Consider the following 19,619-nt stretch of genomic DNA (forward strand, 5'->3'; position numbering starts at 1 on the left):
CTCCGTGCACGCGCTTTGCTATGCTCCTTTAACGTGCACCCGCCCAAACCTCCCTCCTTTTCCCCCGTGCACGCGATTTGCTATGCTCCTTTAACGTGCACCCGCCCACACCTCCCTCCTCCTCCTTCTCCTCTTCCTCTGTGCACGCGCTTTGCTATGCTCCTTTAACGTGCACACGCTCACACCTCCCTCCTCCTCCTTCTCCTCCTCCTCCGTGCACGCGCTTTGCTATGCTCCTTTAACGTGCACACGCTCACACCTCCCTCCTCCGTGCACGCGCTTTCCGCGCCCCCGCGTTCAGCCTCAACATGCACATCAACACCAACATGAACGTGTTCAGCAACAAAGAACCGCTTAGCGAGTGTAATTAACAAACAAACAGCACCATATAAGGAATAAACTCTAATCTTTCGGTAAGATTTTTGTTGCAGCTTTGTGTTTAATTGTTTTCTTCCCCTTAATTGTTTAAATTGAAAGCCTGCACATATTCGGCCGCGGTTGTTTGGAGCGTTTCATATAACGGATGAAAACTAAAAAAAAAAAAAAAAGATATTGCACGTTTTTTATTCATCAGTCCTGCAATACAAACACGGGCACTTTGAGTTTACTTCCGCATTAGAAACTTGGCATCAGACCTGCACACTGAAGCTCTGCATGCTAATCATGCTAACCATGCTAACAACAACAACATCAACTTTTCTCACTGTGATTCGGATTTAAAGAGTTTCTCTGGGCTTCCCGTGTGCTGTAGGAACAAAAAAAAAAACTGTAAATATACCGAAGAGCTTCACAAGACCAGGAGCACCATCGATTTGCACACTTACAGAGTTAGCCACTTAGCCAGCTAGCATTGATTAGCATTGTCATGTTATGGGGAAATTCATGGTGTCCACAGATCTCATATAGTTTACTGTATGTTATAGTTTAGCTTTTACAGGCGTATGATCAGCAGAAGGGCTTGTCAGCAGGACTGATGGGGTTTGATTTGAGAAATCACAAAAACATAGAACAGTATAATCCATAAAAAACATGTCCAGTTATTCAGACATTTCTAGAGACGCTCAAATAGTTGCTAGAAGTCACCAGATGATGTCATAGTCTGAATGTGAATAATTGTTGAATCAAGTTCTTTGTTTTTTATTTTTATACCTGCATATACACATCTATTTTAAAACAGAGTGTTCAAATGTAGTTTGGGGACAAAACATTAAAGTCTTACATGAGTATATCAGTTACAATAATGCCATAAACTGTGATGTAATGTTAAAACACATCATTTTCTTTCTTCGTACAAAATTCTTTTGTCTGCTCAATCATGGTTCCGCTCCTGTTACCAGAACTCGTACACCAGTAACTCTCATACACCAGAACTCGTACACCAGTAACTCGTACACCAGTAACTCGTACACCAGTAACTCGTACACCAGAACTCGTACACCAGTTACTCGTACACCAGTAACTCGTACACCAGTGCTCGTACACCAGTGCTCGTACACCAGTAACTCGTACACCAGTAAGTACTCGTACACCAGAACTCGTACACCAGTTACTCGTACACCAGTTACTCGTACACCAGTTACTCGTACACCAGTAACTCGTACACCAGATACTCATACACCAGTTACTCGTACACCAGTAACTCGTACACCAGTAACTCGTACACCAGTAACTAAATTGATTTAGTTTATCTGTGTAATTAAGCTCAGTATTTACTGCTCTGTGTCAGTTATAAAGCATGCAGTCAGTTTGCATTATGAAACTTTACATAAGCTGGTCTTGGGTGGCAGGTAATGGCATGTTATTAGTGTCACGTAGATGTTTGTCGGTGCCGTCGGAAAACATCAGCGAGAGTCGAGGAATGTATGTGAAATATATAATTGAACACACTCAAAGCAACTTGAGCACAAAAAGAAAGAGTATTGTATTGATTTATTACGGCTGTGTTTAGTATTTCACTTTTAATACAGTAATGAAACCCGAATTCATTTCGTGTTGACTAAAAGTTTCAGTCAGAGTACGTTTAAAAATAAAAAAAAATCATTCACTTGTTTGTATTTATTCAGTATAAGATGATGTAAGCCATTATTTATGTTTATGTTTATGTTGGTGTGATATGATGATGATGATGATGATGATGTGCTTTATCTTGGTCCAGTTCACAGCTGAGAAACAAAGCAAGAGAGAGACGGTCGGAGTGTGTGGAATGGCAGGAGGAAGAAGAGGAGCGAGCCGGACGACGTACTGTCGTTCTCCGCTGGGCAACGAGACAGGATATGTGAACAATGCCAACCACTCCACCAGCTCATCTGTGACAGGGGTGAGGTCACGGACCAGGTGAGATCCTCTAGTGTTTCAGCATTATTTTATTTTAGCATAATTTTATGATTACATTATGTAAAAATGCTTTGTGTGTGTGTGTGTGTGTGTGTTTTGGCCGGCAGGAACAGTTCAGGAACGGGGATTGCCAGCCCCCCTCTCGCTCCACAGACGGTGGTCCCGCTGAAGCACTGCAAGATCCCTGAACTATCGGTGGACCGCAATGTGATGTTTGAGCTGCACCTTCTCTTCTGCCACCTCGTCGCACTCTTTGTGCACTATGTCAACATCTACAAGACGGTGTGGTGGTACCCGCCCTCACACCCACCATCACACACATCACTGGTGAGTCTTTCGACTCAGAGAAAGGGGCATTGCCTCTGAATCCATCAGAGCAGGCGTGGCCTCTGTGCATGTCACGCTTGTAATAGAGTTTGTTAGATTATCTCCACAGCTCTAACACCAGACATGATTTTTTCCCTTCTACAGAATTTCCACCTGATTGACTATAACATGTTGGTTTTCACCATCATCGTGTTGTCACGCCGGCTCATCGCGGCCATCGTTAAAGAGGTAACGAACAGCTCATAAAGTGTTAATAAATGCAGCGCTTATAAACGAGGTCAGTGACGGATTAGCAGATTTATACTGTAGCGTCTCATCTTCATTTAAAGCAGCTTTGCAAATCGAGCCGTCAGTTCTCAAGTTACTGACAAATGAGAGACCAATTCTGTCTTCTGTCTCACTTTCATTTCACTGATTTTCTGTTACTCAAATCAATCTCTCACTCGCTCATCTACATGTCTTCTTATCATCATTCGTTTATTTATCCTCTCCCTCTCTGCAGGCATCTCAGAGTGGGAAGTTTCCTCACTCCGTCTTCCTGGTTACAGCTCGCTTTGCTGTTTTGACGCTCACCGGCTGGACTCTATGTCGTTCGCTCATCCACCTCTTCAGGACATATTCTGTGCTCAGCCTCCTGTTCCTCTGCTACCCGTGAGTGCGCTCACTACACATCCTGTTATTACAAGACTATTACACAGCTATTGCATCAACACACACACACACACACACACACGCTCGGCACTGTTTGACACTGTATATTGTATTTTCTTAAGTCCCAGAAGATTGTAGGAAGTGCCCTTTAAAAAGACAAAAACTCATACTATTGCATCATCATCATCAATCATCATCCTCTCTCTATCCTTCTTTCTCTCTCTACTCCAGTTTCGGGATGTATATCCCCATCCTGAGAACGAGCAGTGATGTGCGTCTCACCCCCATCGCCTCTGTCGGCTCCAGAGACGCGGGGGCGGGTGTGGGCGTGTCTGTGGGGCGGGACTACTTTTCTGTTCTAAAGGAGACGTGGAAGCAGCACACAAGCCAGTTGTACAGCATCCAGCCCATGCCCACACACGCCTGCTGCCTCTCCCCTGACCTCATTCGCAAAGAGGTCGAGTTTCTCAAGATGGACTTCAACAAGAGGATGAAGGAGGTGCTGGTCAGCTCCATGCTCAGCGCGTACTACGTCGCCTTCGTGCCCGTCTGGTTCGTCAAGGTGCGATTGCTGGGATTCAGACGGGTTTTGATTAAAGTGTCAGTATGTCCTGTGACATACAGATAGAAATGTGCACAGTTTTAATCCATCACACACACATTATCAAAAAATGTTCTGATAAGTAGATGGCTGTTGACATGAGTGGATAAGGCGGATGGATGGATAGATGGATGGATGGACGAATTGACATGTGGTTTGAAAGGTGGAACTGGGATAGATGTTTGGATGTATGGATGATTTAGGTGAATGGATGGATGCATAATTGCATGAATATATCAGTAGGACCGATGGATGGATGACTGGAAGAATGGATGGATGTATGGATGGATGGATGTTTCCTTGGGTGGGTATACAGAGAGTTCCATGGAAGGATGGATAACTGAATCTAAATTGTTACTTGGTTATGTGAATGGAGGTGTGGATGCATAAGTCAGCAGGATGGATGGATGGATAGATAGATAGATGGAGAGTCTGTCAGATAGGCTCTTGTATAGATGGTTAGAGGTTCCTGTTTCCCCCCCCCCACTGCTATACCATCCTCTCTGTGTTTGTGTGTGTTTGTGTGTGTTGTAGAGCACGCAGTATGTGGATAAGCGCTGGTCATGTGAGCTCTTCATCCTCGTGTTCGTAAGCACCTCGGTGATCCTGATGCGCCACCTGCTGCCCCCCCGCTACTGCGATCTGCTGCACAAAGCCGCCGCCCACCTGGGCTGCTGGCACAAAGTGGACCCCTCACTGTGCTCCAATGCCCTGCAGCACACGTATGTCTCACTCAGGGGTCACTTGGGGCTCAGAACGTAGGCACGGATCTGTCTCTCCATGAGCACGTGTCGTTAAACCTATTATAAACATTCGCCTGTCTCTGTGTGCTTTCAGGTGGACAGAAGAGTTCATGTGGCCACAGGGGGTGTTGGTGAAACACAATAAAAACGTGTATAAGGCCATGGGCCATTATAACGTAGCAGTGCCTTCAGAAGTCTCACATTATCGCTTCTATGTAAGGCTGCACACACACACACACACACACACACACACACACACACATGGTACATCTGTTGTAGTTTTTAAAACCAGTTCCTTCAAAACTCTCCACACTTCCCCGTCTCTGTTTCTCTCTCTCTCTCTCTCTCTCTCTCTCTCTCTCGTTTTCTCTCTCTCTCAGTTTTTCTTCAACAGGCCTCTTCGAATATTAAACATCCTCATCATCTTGGAAGGAGCGATGATCTTCTACCAGCTCTACTCGCTGATATGTTCGGAAAAATGGTACCAGACGATATCGTTAGCGCTGATCCTCTTCAGTAACTATTACGCCTTCTTCAAGCTGCTCAGAGACAGAATCGTGTTGGGGAAAGCGTACTCGTACTCCACCACGTCAGACCACAAGGTCAGCTAGACGCTCGGACCTTCCTGCACAGCCCGGTGTCGGAGAACGGAATAAAAAAAAAAAGCATGCACCAGAGCTTTTTATTTTTTCTAGAACTTTTTTTTTCTCACTCTGTTTATGTCCTGAAGCTGCCGTCGATTAAAAAAAGAAAATATTTTTGTATTTTTTCACTGGTCTGGATTTCTGATTTCTCTGCTGTTTCTGTTAACAAATAACACACACAACACCGTTAGAGCCACAGATTACTTAGTAGAACAGCTGAGTGCAAATGTTTGCACACCCTTAAGAAAGATAAAGAGGTGACGCTGTACAACAGATTGGTGTAAGATTCTGGACACTCCATGTTTGCACGAAGTCTCAATTTTCTCATCGTCTCTGTTCAGACCAGCATCCAGTCCCACACGGTCGATGTCTGAAGGTTCTGGATCGCTGCCCCGTGTGTGTTAGCGTATGTACTGTAAGCTTGCGCGTGCATGTTGATGCGCTTAGAAAATGCACTGCGGTCCCTTTAAGAGCGAAAGCGCGCTCCCGCGGTGCGACCTTTTCCTTTTTATTGTTGCTCCAACAACGGGGAAGAGAAGAGCTGCAGGGAGGAAAACAAACAGTTATCAGTAGCTATTTATTTTACTGCTCCTGTGTGACATGGAGCGGAGTGATGTGCTGACCGCAGTGTGAGTGGGTGAGTGAAGACGTGTGTGTGTGTGTGAGTGTGTGTGTATCTGTGTGTGTGTGTGAGTCAGTGTGTGTGTGTGTATCTGTGTGTGTCTGTGTGGTGTGTGTGTCTGTGTGAGTGAGTGTGTGTGTGCGTCTGTGTGGTGTGTCTGTGTGTGTGAGTCAGTGTGTCCGTGTATCTGTGTGTCTGTATCTGTGTGTGTGTCTGTGTGGTGTGTGAGAGTGAGTCAGTGTGAGTGTGTGTGTATCTGTGTGTCTGTATCTGTGTGTATCTGTGTGTGTCTGTGTGGTGTGTGTGAGTGAGTGTGTCCGTGTATCTGTGTGTGTGTGTGTGTGTGTGTGAGTGAGTCAGTGTGTCCGTGTATCTGTGTGTGAGTGTTTGTGTGTGTGTGTCCGTGTATCTGTTTGTGTGTGTGTATGTGTGTGTGTGAGTGAGTCAGTGTGTCCGTGTATCTGTGTGTGAGTGTTTGTGTGTGTGTGTCCGTGTATCTGTTTGTGTGTGTGTGTGTGTGTGTGTGTGTGAATGTGTCCGTGTATCTGTGTGTGTCTGTATCTGTGTGTGTGCGCGTGCGTGGTGTCAGCCGCTAATCCCCGTCTAAAAATGGAGGGACGATTTAAAACAAAAACAAAAAAAGAAAAGATTCGAAGAAGGAAGGAAAAAGTCATAACATGTACTCAGGGAGATGATTTGGTCTTTAATATAGTCAAGCTGTTTATAATACAATGTCATATAACCTTAAATAAAGGCATGTTGTATTCTAGTGTATAAGGTGCTGGGCTACCAGACAGAAGGCTGTGAGTTCGAATCCCACGTCCACCAAGCTGACACTGTTGGGCCCCTGAGCAAGGCCCTTAACCCTCAGTTGTATTTAAAAAAAAAAATAATGAGAGAGATAATGTAAGTGGATAAGAGAGTCTGTCAAATGCTGGAGATGTAAATAAAAGGGTGCATTTATATAATATAGCACATTTGTATATAAACACAACATAATGATCTCCTTTGACATTCTGACTTTGTTCATCACCTTTACCCTTTAAAAAAGTCTCATGTATCTATCTAACTTCCATGTATGTATTCAGTACCGAGATGATTCCCTGCTCCGTTGTTTTAGCTCCGTATTAGTAACCACAATTTTATATCATTCGTCTCAGTATGAGAAGAACAGATCCTCAAATGATCCCAGTCCAGCGGACTACGAAGGCTATGTGACGACGGATTGAGTTATCGTACAGACGTGATGTCCGCTTCGTCGTCGCTTTTCCGCTCTCACGCCTGCCGTACTCTCAGAAGGATGTGAATCAGGTGTGTTTCTGACGGATGGACATCAGACACTCTGTAGTCCCACGGAGACCTGAAGAGTCTAAAAATACTGCACATTGTGACCCTGTGATGAGATCCGGGCATTAAAAATAGGACGACGACGAGCAGAACAAGTTCAGGCGTGCCTCTGAGCAAGCAGACAGGCTTTAGTAAATAAAAGCCAGTCGTCTTTCCGTCGTTTAGCCTTTCCGTGATAAAATATGGACGTGAGCTGATAATAGTTTAGTAGCCTGGGTGACAGAGGTGCTACGTAGTTTTGCTTCAGGCTGGAAATGTAAATATTAAAAATAAATGTAAAATATTACATTAATGTGCGAGTCGATTGTTAGCAATCAATGGAAGCGCTTGGCCCAGCGTGGGTGAGTTTAGTGCTCTAAAGGACGACGTGTTGTGATGTGCATGAAAAGAGCTTTGGCAAAGTACACGATGGAAATCGATCTAACCTGAAATAATCGAAGAAAATAGCAGTCTATAGTTACAAAATCTGGCCGAGCATTAGGGACGATTCCCAACAAAATCATTACAGTCTTTACATCTGGTTATGCAAGATGGCTGCCTTCATGCTGTTCCACTGTTTAAATACATTGAGAAGATGAGTCCATGTTTTGTAGATCATAGTAACTCACACTGTGTCCTAAACCACATCAACGTGACTTGTTTGAGGTGGATATTTTGAGTGTGGTGCAGTTCATTTGTTAGCGATATTAACTGTAAAAGGCACAAACATGACTTGGCTGATCGACTGGGTCTGGGATAGAGGGACGGTTTTATTGTTTACAGAACCATTGCTTTAACTGACGGGGCACGGTGGCTTAGTGGTTAGCACGTTCTCCTCACACCTCCAGGGTCGGGGTTTGATTCCCGTCTCCGCCTTGTGTGTGTGGAGTTTGCATGTTCTCCCCGTGCCTCGGGGGTTTCCTCCGGGTACTCCGGTTTCCTCCCCCGGTCCAAAGACATGCATGGTAGGTTGATTGGCATCTCTGGAAAATTGTCTGTAGTGTGTGATTGTGTGAGTGAATGAGAGTGTGTGTGTGTGTGCCCTGTGATGGGTTGGCACTCCGTCCAGGGTGTATCCTGCCTTGATGCCCGATGATGCCTGAGATAAGGCACAGGCTCCCCATGACCCGAGGTAGTTCGGATAAGCGGTAGAAGATGAATGAATGAATGAAAGAAAGAATGAATGCTTTAACTGACTTGTAAAAATGGGCATATGGGAAAAATTGGAAATAAAAGTGGGAAATATTCGAGTTAATTAAGAATGTACTCTAAGTACTGACTCTAAGTACTGAGATGTCAAACAAAAGCAGAACGCTGCCACTGTGCCATATGTAGTTTAAATTAAGCTTTTAAACTATGAGAGAATTATTTTAGAATAGCAACTGTCTTGTCTCTGATGGAAGGAGTTGGAAGAAATCCCGTCTACACTCGTCTCTCAGTCAGCCGTGCTGGAAGAACAGTCTGAAAAATGGAGGACAAGAGGAAGAAAAGGAGTCCCAAAGTGTCTCTCCCTCAACCGCCTCCTCCGCCGGTGAACCCACGCAAACTCTCTGTCCTCCCTGCCAGCAAGAGCGCCACCTTCTGTCTGGGTCTCCCACAGCCGCCGTCCCCTAAACCCCGGGGCAAGTACAAGAGATCTGTAGGAGCCATGGGCACAACCAAAGAAGTGCTCACTGTGCCCGTGCTGCCTCCCAGAGCCACCAGGTTTGTACACCAAATCCCCTGCTGCATTGAGTTTATCAGTGAAAAATGTAAATCTTCAGATGAGGAATTAAAATAAAGACCAAATTAGGCATATAATGAGATATTTTCCTAAGAAAATGTAGTCTCTGGTTTCCCGGAAGTTAATTCTAGGTGTTTGAGGCTGTGTGTCTAGCATGAACCTGTGTAGCGTTCAGCATTTCTTAGGGCCTTTTTACACCTGGTCACTTCATGTGTTGTCTCCGATCCGATAGCTATCTGATTTGTTAAAACTGTTCCATTTACATTAGGCCACATAAACGCGTCTCGGCGAATCGGATATCGATCCGATCTTTCTACTCCCACCCAATATGCAAATATATTTTACCTCATTTCCGGAGTAATTGAAATGGAACACACTTTGGTGTATGTGGTTACTACAAAAAAACAGCATTTACTGTTTGCTGCATTTTTGCTGGCGGCAGCAGTGCGTTTTAAGACCCGACGAGACACCTGGGTGAAAGATCAGAGCAGCACTGATGGGAAAACATATTTGTTTCTGACGCGATGCACGACTCGTGAGTCACCTGCGAGTGACGTACTTCCGTTTGGGAGGAGTTTAGCGCTGACGTATGTGGCTTGAACAACCACATTCATTTACACCTGTCCTCCTCCTGAAGGGGTTTGTGCCATCGGATTTATATCCGTCTCCAAAACGTTTCGGAGGGCATTTAGACCTGGTCTTTTTACCATCGGATAGATATCGGATCACAGAAAACGCATGAAGTGACCAGGTGTAAAAAGCCCCTAACAGTAATGTATGTGAGTTACGTCTGTGATCAACTGAGAATTTATAAATAAACCCGGCTGTGACGAGACAAGGTCATTTCACTTTGAAAACGCAGCGATGTGTAGCATTTCTTTTCACTTCTGATTCTGTGATTTCACGTAATAACACCGAACTCTGATTTACACTGTGATTGTTGGAGACAGTCGGCCTCACCGAGAGAAACCCAGAGCGCCTCAGCCGGCCGGCCCCAGTCGGGTCGCCCCGTCCTCCTCTCCTCTGCAGCACTCCTTCCTCACTGACGTATCGGACGTGAGAGAGATGGAGGGAGGACTCCTCAACCTGCTTAACGACTTTCACTCAGGAAAACTGCAGGCTTTCGGTGAAACACACACACACACACACACATATACACACAGTAACAATGAGTGTGTGAACATCTGCACTTTTACTAAAGCACATTTATTCCATCGCTCTGAAGTGTCTGTGTGTATTGTTCACAGAGGAAGCATATTTGCATGTGTGTGAATTTGTGTACGTGCTCTTTCTCTCGCTTTCTCTGTCCCTTCAGGAAAGGTGTGTTCCTTTGAGCAGCTCGAGCACGTTCGGGAGATGCAGGAGAAGCTGGCTCGGCTTCACTTCAGCCTGGACAGCCATGTCGAGGAGCTCTCTGAGGACCAGAGGAAAAGTGCTTCAGACCGCAACCTGGAGCACCTGCTCTCAAATGTAACACACACATACATACACACACCTGTAACACAGCACCAACAAGAACTACCTTTCTCCTCTAACCGACTGCGTTTGCATACATTTACTTTCAGCCAGCTCAGCGTGAGTGTGCGTAAAAGTCCATATGAAGAGTTTCATTTTATTAGTGCTAATGAAAGCAACACAAGTCATAAAAAAGTAACACAAGGACGATAGTTTAGCATTCTTTAACGTGCATGTAGGGGACACGGTGGCTTAGTGGTTAGCACGTTCTCCTCACACCTCCAGGGTCGGGGTTTGATTCCCACCTCCGCCTTGTGTGTGTGGAGTTTGCATGTTCTCCCCGTGCCTCGGGGGTTTCCTCCGGGTACTCCGGTTTCCTCCCCCGGTCCAAAGACATGCATGGTAGGTTGATTGGCATCTCTGGAAAATTGTCCGTAGTGTGTGATTGTGTGTGTGTGTGTGCCCTGCGATGGGTTGGCACTCCGTCCAGGGTGTATCCTGCCTTGATGCCCGATGACGCCTGAGATAGGCACAGGCTCACCGTGACCCGAGGTAGTTTGGATAAGCGGTAGAAGATGAATGAATGAACGTGCATGTAGAAATCACCACAAACACACACTTCAGGTCTTGTGTGGCTTTGTATTATTGTGGAAATGTGTAATGTGTAATCTGTGTTTCAAGCTTTTTAATAGACACACAGACACACACAATTTCCCCCATCACAGAATTAAAATTTCCTCTGTAACCTTCAGTCTAATCTCATCAAGCACCTCTCTCACTCTTTCTCTCTCTCTCTCTCTCTCTCTCTCTCTCACTCTTTCTCTCTCTCTCTCTCTCTCTCTCTCTCTCTCTCTCGCACACAGCTGGAAGATCTCAGCAGCTCCATGTATCCTTTCTCGTCAATCTAAATGCTTTGAAGATCTCAGCCGTGTGATCTGAACCTTCTCCAAGACTTTCTCTCTTTTCCAGGAGGTCATAAAGCACTTTCAGCTTTTGACCACAGACATGAAAGCTTTGATGCATTGTGTTGTAACGTAGTTTGAAATATGAGCTACCGACTTTATGACTATCCTTAATGCATTTTCTCCAGACAGAAGCTTCACCTGGCAGAGAATCAGGACTTACCCACGGCCTCTGATTCCTGAGATCAAGATCAGCGCAAAAACAATCTGCTAGCATCCTGGAGCTGCTGATATTCACTATGTCTCAATCAGCTAAGCTTAAAGAACGGTGAATAAGCTGAACGCAAAACAAGAAGCTTCAATGGCACCGAACACAAAACCTGATAGCAGCTCCTCTTTTTTTTTTTTTTTATTCCACAAACTCCCTCTGCTTTGCTCTTAAAAGCACTGTGAATATCTGTTTTATTTTGGTTTTAAATTTTAAGGTACTTTAAATTTTCAGAAGGTTACTGATTACGTGTTGTGTGCAAATGGTAAATAATTTGATGCAGAATGACATGATGAGACGGAGCCACTTTTTAAAACCGTTTGAAAAAATATAAATAGATTCGCATGAATTTGGAGCGAAATACAACCTCTGAGGCGCTTCAGTATTCTGGGATTACACACTTCTGTTGATGTTTGTTTATCTGAACCATTCATGTTTAAGTGGAATGTGTCTAAAGGCATTGATGAAATCTGCAATTGGACCATTGGCCCACATTTGCGTTCATGTATTCATTCCTCAAGTGAGACAGGATCCAGTAGAAGCACACAGCTTTCGACTACAGCATTGTCATTTGAACTCACAGCCTTCTGGTGACTAGCACAGAGCCTCACCTGCTCAGTTAGCACAGCTAAGTTTTACTTTGTGCTTCATCTTAACCACTCGCTGGAGATACTCTCAGGAATATCGAGGTGGTGCCTCGTCTCTTTGTAGCACAAATGAGAATTTTATTTCTAGAAATGGACTTAAAGACTTAAACAGTTCAGCCCATAGTTCAAAAAGTTTATTGCACAGCGATACTACTACATGACACCAAACCAACGTAAACCTGTTCGGTGCCTGAGGTGTTCTATTCAGGTTTCTCCTCTTAGCTAGCAAGTAAGAAAATTCTGTCTCATGTATAAGCCTTTCCTATACATTTGGCTCAGTCATATATATGGTTTATATCACATCAATAATCGAGGAACGTGAACGTTTACAGAGTAGCTGAATGCCGCAGACGTCCGTCTTGGACGAACCGAATACATTTTATTCCCATTTGGTATCGCTTGACTCCCAGGCTACTAACGTTTAGAAACTTAACTTGTAGCAAACGATAAAATAGTATGTATTTACAGGGAAATTTACATATTCTGATTTAGACTTCTATTATGTTTTTACCTGCATTATCATCATAGATCCCAAACACCAAGCATGTCTTGATCAATTTGGGAGAAATGATCAAGGGGAACATTATGTAATTGACCTTTTCTGTTCCTAGAACAATGGTTTAGACCTACAACATAATTTTAATAGCGTGCAGTAGCTTATCAGTCAGGTTTGGAAAACTAAGCACTATTTTATAAAGAGAACAGAAAATTATTACTGTGAAGAAAAAAAGGGAATTTTCTAAGTGATTTATTTACAGAAGTTACTACAGTAGTAGTTTGTTATTCATGTTGAAGTAGAAGCAGAAGTAGCTTGGCTACTAATCGATCTGAATTCTGCTTTAGCCAAGGACACTACATGCTGTTCGTTTATTCGACAGGGTTAACAGCATCCAGTAAACAAGAGACTCACAACCGTCTGGTCACTAGAACAGAAGTCAACGTCATATTTACACCTTTGTTTTTGATGTCTGTCTTTTGCTAATTAATAAATGTTTATGTTATTCCCATTAAGCCAGATGTATTTTTTCATCAATTAGCTGTGACGTAGTTTGCCATTTGAAATGAAATATATAACATAATGCTGTGTGGGGGTCACGGTGGCTTAGTGGTTAGCACGTTCGCCTCACACCTCCAGGGTCGGGGTTTGATTCCCGCCTCCACCTTGTGTGTGTGGAGTTTGCATGTTCTCCCCGTGCCTCGGGGGTTTCCTCCGGGTACTCCGGTTTCCTCCCCCGGTCCAAAGACATGCATGGTAGGTTGATTGGCATCTCTGGAAAAGAGAGTAGTGTGTGAATGAGAGTGTGTGTGTGCCCTGCGATGGGTTGGCACTCCGTCCAGGGTGTATCCTGCCTTGATGCCCGATGACGCCTGAGATAGGCACAGGCTCCCTGTGACCCGAGGTAGTTCAGATAAGCGGTAGAAGATGAATGAATGAATGAATGAATAATGCTGTGTTTTCTCTTTAGAAATTGAAAGCACTTTCCCTCTTCCAGTGGTCTAAAGTAAAAATGCTAGCAAAAAAAACAAAACAAAAAAAAACAAAAACAAATCACTCTAACTCGTCTTAGCAAGGCGGCTGTCGACGGTTGAAAACGTGATAAATATATTATTGATATTATTTTAACAAACATCTGTCAGAATCCTTGACAGTCAATCTGTGAACATTTAGGCAATTTATGAATTCTAAAAATTTAGAAAATTCTCTCATAAACCTTTTGGAGAGATTAAATCATCAGTTTGGATGGTGCTAGCTAGCTAATGTTAGCAATGAAGTTTACACAAGGTCAGAAATCCTGTCAGGGTTGTTCAGGGTTGCTGGATATCAGATTCATTCATTTCTAATTAATAAAAATATTTGTTTTGACATTTTATTATTTTACATTGTATATAGCACATTATAGCACGTATATATAATATTTAATTATAATAGATAATAATGCAGTATTTAAAAAAAATTGGTTTAAACACAATGGAATGAGGTGAGTACAGATTCCGCTCCGATCCTATAGAGGGTGCAAAAACTACAAGTTTAGAGCGGGGGGTTTTGTTGCTACGTAACGTCGAATGTCAAATGGCTACAAGCCGCCTAAACTAGTGCACTACTTAGGGCACTCGGTGACGCTTGTGTGGGCTTCAGAATAGTGCCCTACGTGTCGAATTGGGCTCTATTTGTAATCGAGCCTCGGTAATCGCTAACAACAGTATGTCTAGCCATAAGTAAGTATAATGGGTAGACAAGAATGGATAAATAACGTGATATACTTCCAGGTAGGTTAATAGTTAGCGTGAGGTAAAATAATTCGGTTAACTAGTTATTTAACTAGGCATGATTTAGTTCTGTGTCTATTCGGATTATAGCTAGTTAGTTAGCTTGTCCGTTAAGATTAGCTGCGGTGATGCTAATAAATAATAAGTGTTGGGTTTCAGGCGCGGTGTCGCGGATATCTGCTGAGGAGAGAAGTGAGGTGTGTTCGGGCTGAATATGAGGACATAGTGAGGGAACTGGATGGAGGTGTGGAGCACCTGGTGTGGAGAGGGAAGGTCATACCCAAACCTCACTTCAGTGACGCTGTAAGCTTCGTTCATCATGTCATTTAGCTTAGCTTCACCTGAGGGGAAAGGGGGCGGGGCTTGTTCTTCTGTCTGTTCTTCTGTCTGTTCTTCTGTCTGTTCTTCTGTCTGTTCTTCTGTCTGTTCTTCTGTCTGCAGTCTGTTCTTCAGTCTGTTCTTCAGTCTGTTATTCTGTCTGTTCTTCAGTCTGTTCTTCAGTCTGTTCTTCAGTCTGTTCTTCTGTCTGTTCTTCTGTCTGTTCTTCTGTCTGCAGTCTGTTCTTCAGTCTGTTCTTCTGTCTGCAGTCTGTTCTTCCATCTGCAGTCTGTTCTTCTGTCTCTTCAGTCTGTTCAGTCTGTTCTGTCTGTTCTTCTGTCTGTTCTTCAGTCTGCAGTCTGTTCTTCAGTCTGTTCTGTCTGTTCTTCAGTCTGTTCTTCAGTCTGCAGTCTGTTCTTCAGTCTGTTCTTCTGTCTGTTCTTCTGTCTGCAGTCTGTTCTTCCATCTGCAGTCTGTTCTTCTGTCTCTTCAGTCTGTTCAGTCTGTTCTGTCTGTTCTTCTGTCTGTTCTTCAGTCTGCAGTCTGTTCTTCAGTCTGTTCTTCTGTCTGTTCTTCAGTCTGCAGTCTGTTCTTCAGTCTGTTCTTCTGTCTGTTCTTCTGTCTGCAGTCTGTTCTTCCATCTGCAGTCTGTTCTTCTGTCTCTTCAGTCTGTTCAGTCTGTTCTGTCTGTTCTTCTGTCTGTTCTTCAGTCTGCAGTCTGTTCTTCTGTCTCTTCAGTCTGTTCTGTCTGTTCTTCTGTCTGTTCTGTCTGTTCTTCTGTCTGTTCTTCTGTCTGCAGTCTGTTCTTCAGTCTGTTCTCCAGTCTCTTCAGTCTGTTCTTCAGTCTGTTCTTCTGTCTGTTCTTCTGTCTGTTCTTCTGTCTGTTCTTCAGTCTGTTCTTCTGTCTGTAGTCTGTTCTTCAGTCTGTTCTTCAGTCTGTTCTTCAGTCTGCAGTCTGTTCTTCAGTCTGCAGTCTGTTCTTCCATCTTCTGTCTGCAGTCTGTTCTTCAGTCTGTTCTTCTGTCTGTTCTTCAGTCTGCAGTCTGTTCTTCAGTCTGCAGTCTGTTCTTCAGTCTGCAGTCTGTTCTTCAGTCTGCAGTCTGTTCTTCAGTCTGCAGTCTGTTCTTCCATCTTCAGTCTATTCTTCTGTCTGCAGTCTGTTCTTCAGTCTGTTCTTCTGTCTGTTCTTCTGTCTGCAGTCTGTTCTTCCATCTGCAGTCTGTTCTTCTGTCTCTTCAGTCTGTTCTGTCTGTTCTGTCTGTTCTTCTGTCTGTTCTTCAGTCTGCAGTCTGTTCTTCAGTCTGCAGTCTCTTCTTCAGTCTGTTCTTCTGTCTGTTCTTCCATCTGCAGTCTGGTCTTCTGTCTCTTCAGTCTGTTCTGTCTGTTCTTCTGTCTGTTCTGTCTGTTCTTCTGTCTGTTCTTCTGTCTGTTCTTCTGTCTGCAGTCTGTTCTTCTGTCTGTTCTTCTGTCTGCAGTCTGTTCTTCAGTCTGTTCTCCAGTCTCTTCAGTCTGTTCTTCAGTCTGTTCTTCTGTTTGTTCTTCAGTCTGCAGTCTGTTCTTCAGTCTGCAGTCTGTTCTTCCATCTTCAGTCTGTTCTTCTGTCTGCAGTCTGTTCTTCAGTCTGTTCTTCAGTCTGTTCTTCTGTCTGTTCTTCAGTCTGCAGTCTGTTCTTCAGTCTGCAGTCTGTTCTTCCATCTTCAGTCTGTTCTTCTGTCTGCAGTCTGTTCTTCAGTCTGTTCTTCTGTCTGTTCTTCTGTCCGCAGTCTGTTCTTCCATCTGCAGTCTGTTCTTCTGTCTCTTCAGTCTGTTCTGTCTGTTCTGTCTGTTCTTCTGTCTGTTCTGTCTGTTCTTCTGTCTGTTCTTCCATCTGCAGTCTGTTCTTCTGTCTCTTCAGTCTGTTCTGTCTGTTCTTCTGTCTGTTCTGTCTGTTCTGTCTGTTCTGTCTGTTCTTCTGTCTGCAGTCTGTTCTTCTGTCTGTTCTTCTGTCTGCAGTCTGTTCTTCTGTCTGTTCTTCTGTCTGCAGTCTGTTCTTCTGTCTGTTCTTCTGTCTGTTCTTCTGTCTGTTCTTCTGTCTGTTCTTCTGTCTGCAGTCTGTTCTTCCATCTGCAGTCTGTTCTTCTGTCTCTTCAGTCTGTTCAGTCTGTTCTTCTGTCTGTTCTTCTGTCTGCAGTCTGTTCTTCAGTCTGTTCTTCTGTCTGTTCTTCCATCTGCAGTCTGTTCTTCTGTCTCTTCAGTCTGTTCTTCTGTCTCTTCAGTCTGTTCTGTCTGTTCTTCTGTCTGTTCTTCTGTCTGCAGTCTGTTCTTCTGTCTGTTCTTCTGTCTGTTCTGTCTGTTCTTCTGTCTGTTCTTCTGTCTGTTCTTCAGTCTGTTCTTCTGTCTGTAGTCTGTTCTTCAGTCTGTTCAGTCTGCAGTCTGTTCTTCAGTCTGCAGTCTGTTCTTCCATCTTCTGTCTGCAGTCTGTTCTTCAGTCTGTTCTTCTGTCTGTTCTTCAGTCTGCAGTCTGTTCTTCAGTCTGCTGTCTGTTCTTCTGTCTGTTCTTCTGTCTGTTCTTCAGTCTGTTCTTCAGTCTGTTCTTCAGTCTGTTCTTCAGTCTCGTGTCAACTGAAGTGGCCAGATATTTACTGCACAACAGTTTAACCAAGACTTGTTTTGTGTCTGCACGAATAAAGAAAAGGTTACAGGTGCCAGATTAGTGCTGTACAATCATTATAAGAACCACCTTCCTTCCTGACACTTAAAGCAGTTTCTTCTTTGGTAACTTTTTTCTGCGTCACTCACCGTAACCTCTTTTAATCCTAGTGAGATTAAAACGGCAAAAGTAAACAAAGTCCAACGTGCTGCGTTTTTAAATTTGTAAAAAGTATTTCTAACGTTTGAACTCATCAGGAGACGGACGGCGACTTTTTCGAACATCTTCAGCCAAAGATCCAGACCCAGGAATGTCCTGAGCACCTGGAGGAAGTGAAGGTGCATGATGAAACACCTTGCCTCCACTCACAGGTTCCTGAGAAGGATAAAGAAACGAGTTGTGTTCCAGAGAGAGACCGCGTAGACACCAACACGCCACCTGCGGGCGATACAGAGCTAGACGACGTGACAGAAACACCTGCTCAGGCTCTGAGCAACAGCAGCATGAGCAACAGCACACTGCAGCATGGTTCGTGTTAGTGTTACTGTGCCACTCTTACACACCTCCACTGCAGACTTGTACATTAGCAAATATACTACTGTTAAACAACTATGAAATGCACACTTAATAGTCTGCTTGCGTAAAAGAAAGTATGTGTTTGTGTGTGTGTGTGTGTGTGTGTGTGTGTTGTTTCTGGCAGTTCCCGTGATGCACGCTCTGCTGAAAGATGTACCACACACTCCTGAATCCCTGAAGCAGCACAGAAACAATCTGGTAATGGAGCTGTTGTGGATCCAACAGGCCATCGCCAGCAGAAAGAAAGTATGTGATGGAGATGATATTTTATTTGTATTATTTTTAATGTTTGTACGTCTCAAAGCGCTGCATGAGAGAATGTTACTCTCTTCTAAATGTTTTGGGATTCAGGAATCAGTCTGGTTAAGAACTTAGACTGAAAAATCAGTTATATGTCTTATGCAGCGAATCAGCGCACCAGTGTTTAGGAGATTATATGACTGAAAGTTTGTTTGTTGGGGCACGGTGTCTTAGTGGTTAGCACGTTCGCCTCACACCTCCAGGGTCGGGGTTCGATTCCCACCTCCGCCTTGTGTGTGTGGAGTTTGCATGTTCTCCCCGTGCCTCGGGGGTTTCCTCCGGGTACTCTGGTTTCCTCCCCCGGTCCAAAGACATGCATGGTAGGTTGATTGGCATCTCTGGAAAATTGTCCGTAGTGTGTGAATGAGAGTGTGTGTGTGTGCCCTGCGATGGGTTGGCACTCCGTCCAGGGTGTATCCTGCCTTGATGCCCGATGACGCCTGAGATAGGCACAGGCTCCCTGTGACCCGAGGTAGTTCGGATAAGTGGTAGAAGATGAATGAATGAATGAATGAAGTTTGTTTGTTCACGGACACACAGCAGCGAAGGTCTCAGTCTGCAGTGTCGAGACTTTTTCCTCACTCATAAAAAGCCAAGCTGATTACGGCGACATGGCCTCTGGGAATCATAACACGATGCTTGTGTCAGCATCACTATTTCATCAGTTGCGCAGGTTTTTAATCCGTTTATGCGCAGCGTTTCTGTACCAATCCCTGTAATCAGATCTGCTGTTATAGTAAATTAATCAACACCTTCTGACCAATCAGAATTCAGAATTCAACAGATTTGTGGTATAAGCTGCATTAATGTAACGCAGTCTTTACACATTGTTGTTTTGTTTTGTTTTTTTAAATCATGGTACATTGTTTTGTGTTGCTGTGCATCATGCAGTCTGTCTGTGTGTGTGTGTTTACTTTTAGTACCTGACCCTGAAGCAGAAGATGGAAACATCGCCACCGAGGAGCTGAAAGAGTGGACACTTGAGTGTTTAGTGGCTTTGCAAGTGAAGGTTTAATTGGACATGAACGTGACCTTCTTATTGACCTCCTTCATTATTCTCCTGTCATCTGTTTCTTCCTGCTGGAGATGAGCGAAGCAGGTTATAAAGAACCGAAAGGCGGTTTTGTATCGATCCCTGTCGTTGTGCCTGTTTTTTTTTAATTCTCTGAAGATCATCTCTAATAAATGTTATTTATCTTGAACGTGGCTTCGGTGTCGTGAAAATTTTAGTCATCTACAGGAAGGATGCTTAATATTTTTGTGTGCTGCCTTATGAGAGTGTGTA

The 19,619-nt window shown here is 44.0% G+C and overlaps 3 protein-coding genes across 3 annotated transcripts; all 3 read left to right on the forward strand.

Annotated features, from left to right (window-relative positions):
• Positions 1-256: 256 nt before the first annotated feature.
• On the forward strand, positions 257-5,425 carry tmem39b (transmembrane protein 39B). Its single transcript, XM_060871670.1, has 9 exons — positions 257-413; positions 2,156-2,334; positions 2,442-2,661; positions 2,806-2,889; positions 3,164-3,312; positions 3,544-3,874; positions 4,448-4,635; positions 4,751-4,871; positions 5,037-5,425. Exons 2-9 carry the CDS (start codon positions 2,204-2,206, stop codon positions 5,265-5,267), a joined length of 1,455 nt encoding a protein of 484 aa, XP_060727653.1. The 5' UTR covers positions 257-413; positions 2,156-2,203; the 3' UTR covers positions 5,268-5,425.
• An 87-nt stretch (positions 5,426-5,512) lies between these two features.
• ccdc28b (coiled-coil domain containing 28B) lies at positions 5,513-13,254 on the forward strand. Its single transcript, XM_060871671.1, has 6 exons — positions 5,513-5,937; positions 8,652-8,952; positions 9,922-10,097; positions 10,287-10,441; positions 11,290-11,312; positions 11,517-13,254. Exons 2-6 carry the CDS (start codon positions 8,717-8,719, stop codon positions 11,569-11,571), a joined length of 645 nt encoding a protein of 214 aa, XP_060727654.1. The 5' UTR covers positions 5,513-5,937; positions 8,652-8,716; the 3' UTR covers positions 11,572-13,254.
• A 1,119-nt stretch (positions 13,255-14,373) lies between these two features.
• iqcc (IQ motif containing C) lies at positions 14,374-19,540 on the forward strand. The gene is made up of 5 exons (XM_060871686.1): positions 14,374-14,511; positions 14,671-14,814; positions 17,716-17,986; positions 18,159-18,280; positions 19,255-19,540. Exons 1-5 carry the CDS (start codon positions 14,470-14,472, stop codon positions 19,300-19,302), a joined length of 627 nt encoding a protein of 208 aa, XP_060727669.1. The 5' UTR covers positions 14,374-14,469; the 3' UTR covers positions 19,303-19,540.
• The last annotated feature ends 79 nt before the right edge of the window (positions 19,541-19,619 follow it).

The sequence above is a fragment of the Tachysurus vachellii genome, chromosome 6, assembly GCF_030014155.1.
Source record: "Tachysurus vachellii isolate PV-2020 chromosome 6, HZAU_Pvac_v1, whole genome shotgun sequence".
Classification (NCBI taxonomy): domain Eukaryota; kingdom Metazoa; phylum Chordata; class Actinopteri; order Siluriformes; family Bagridae; genus Tachysurus; species Tachysurus vachellii.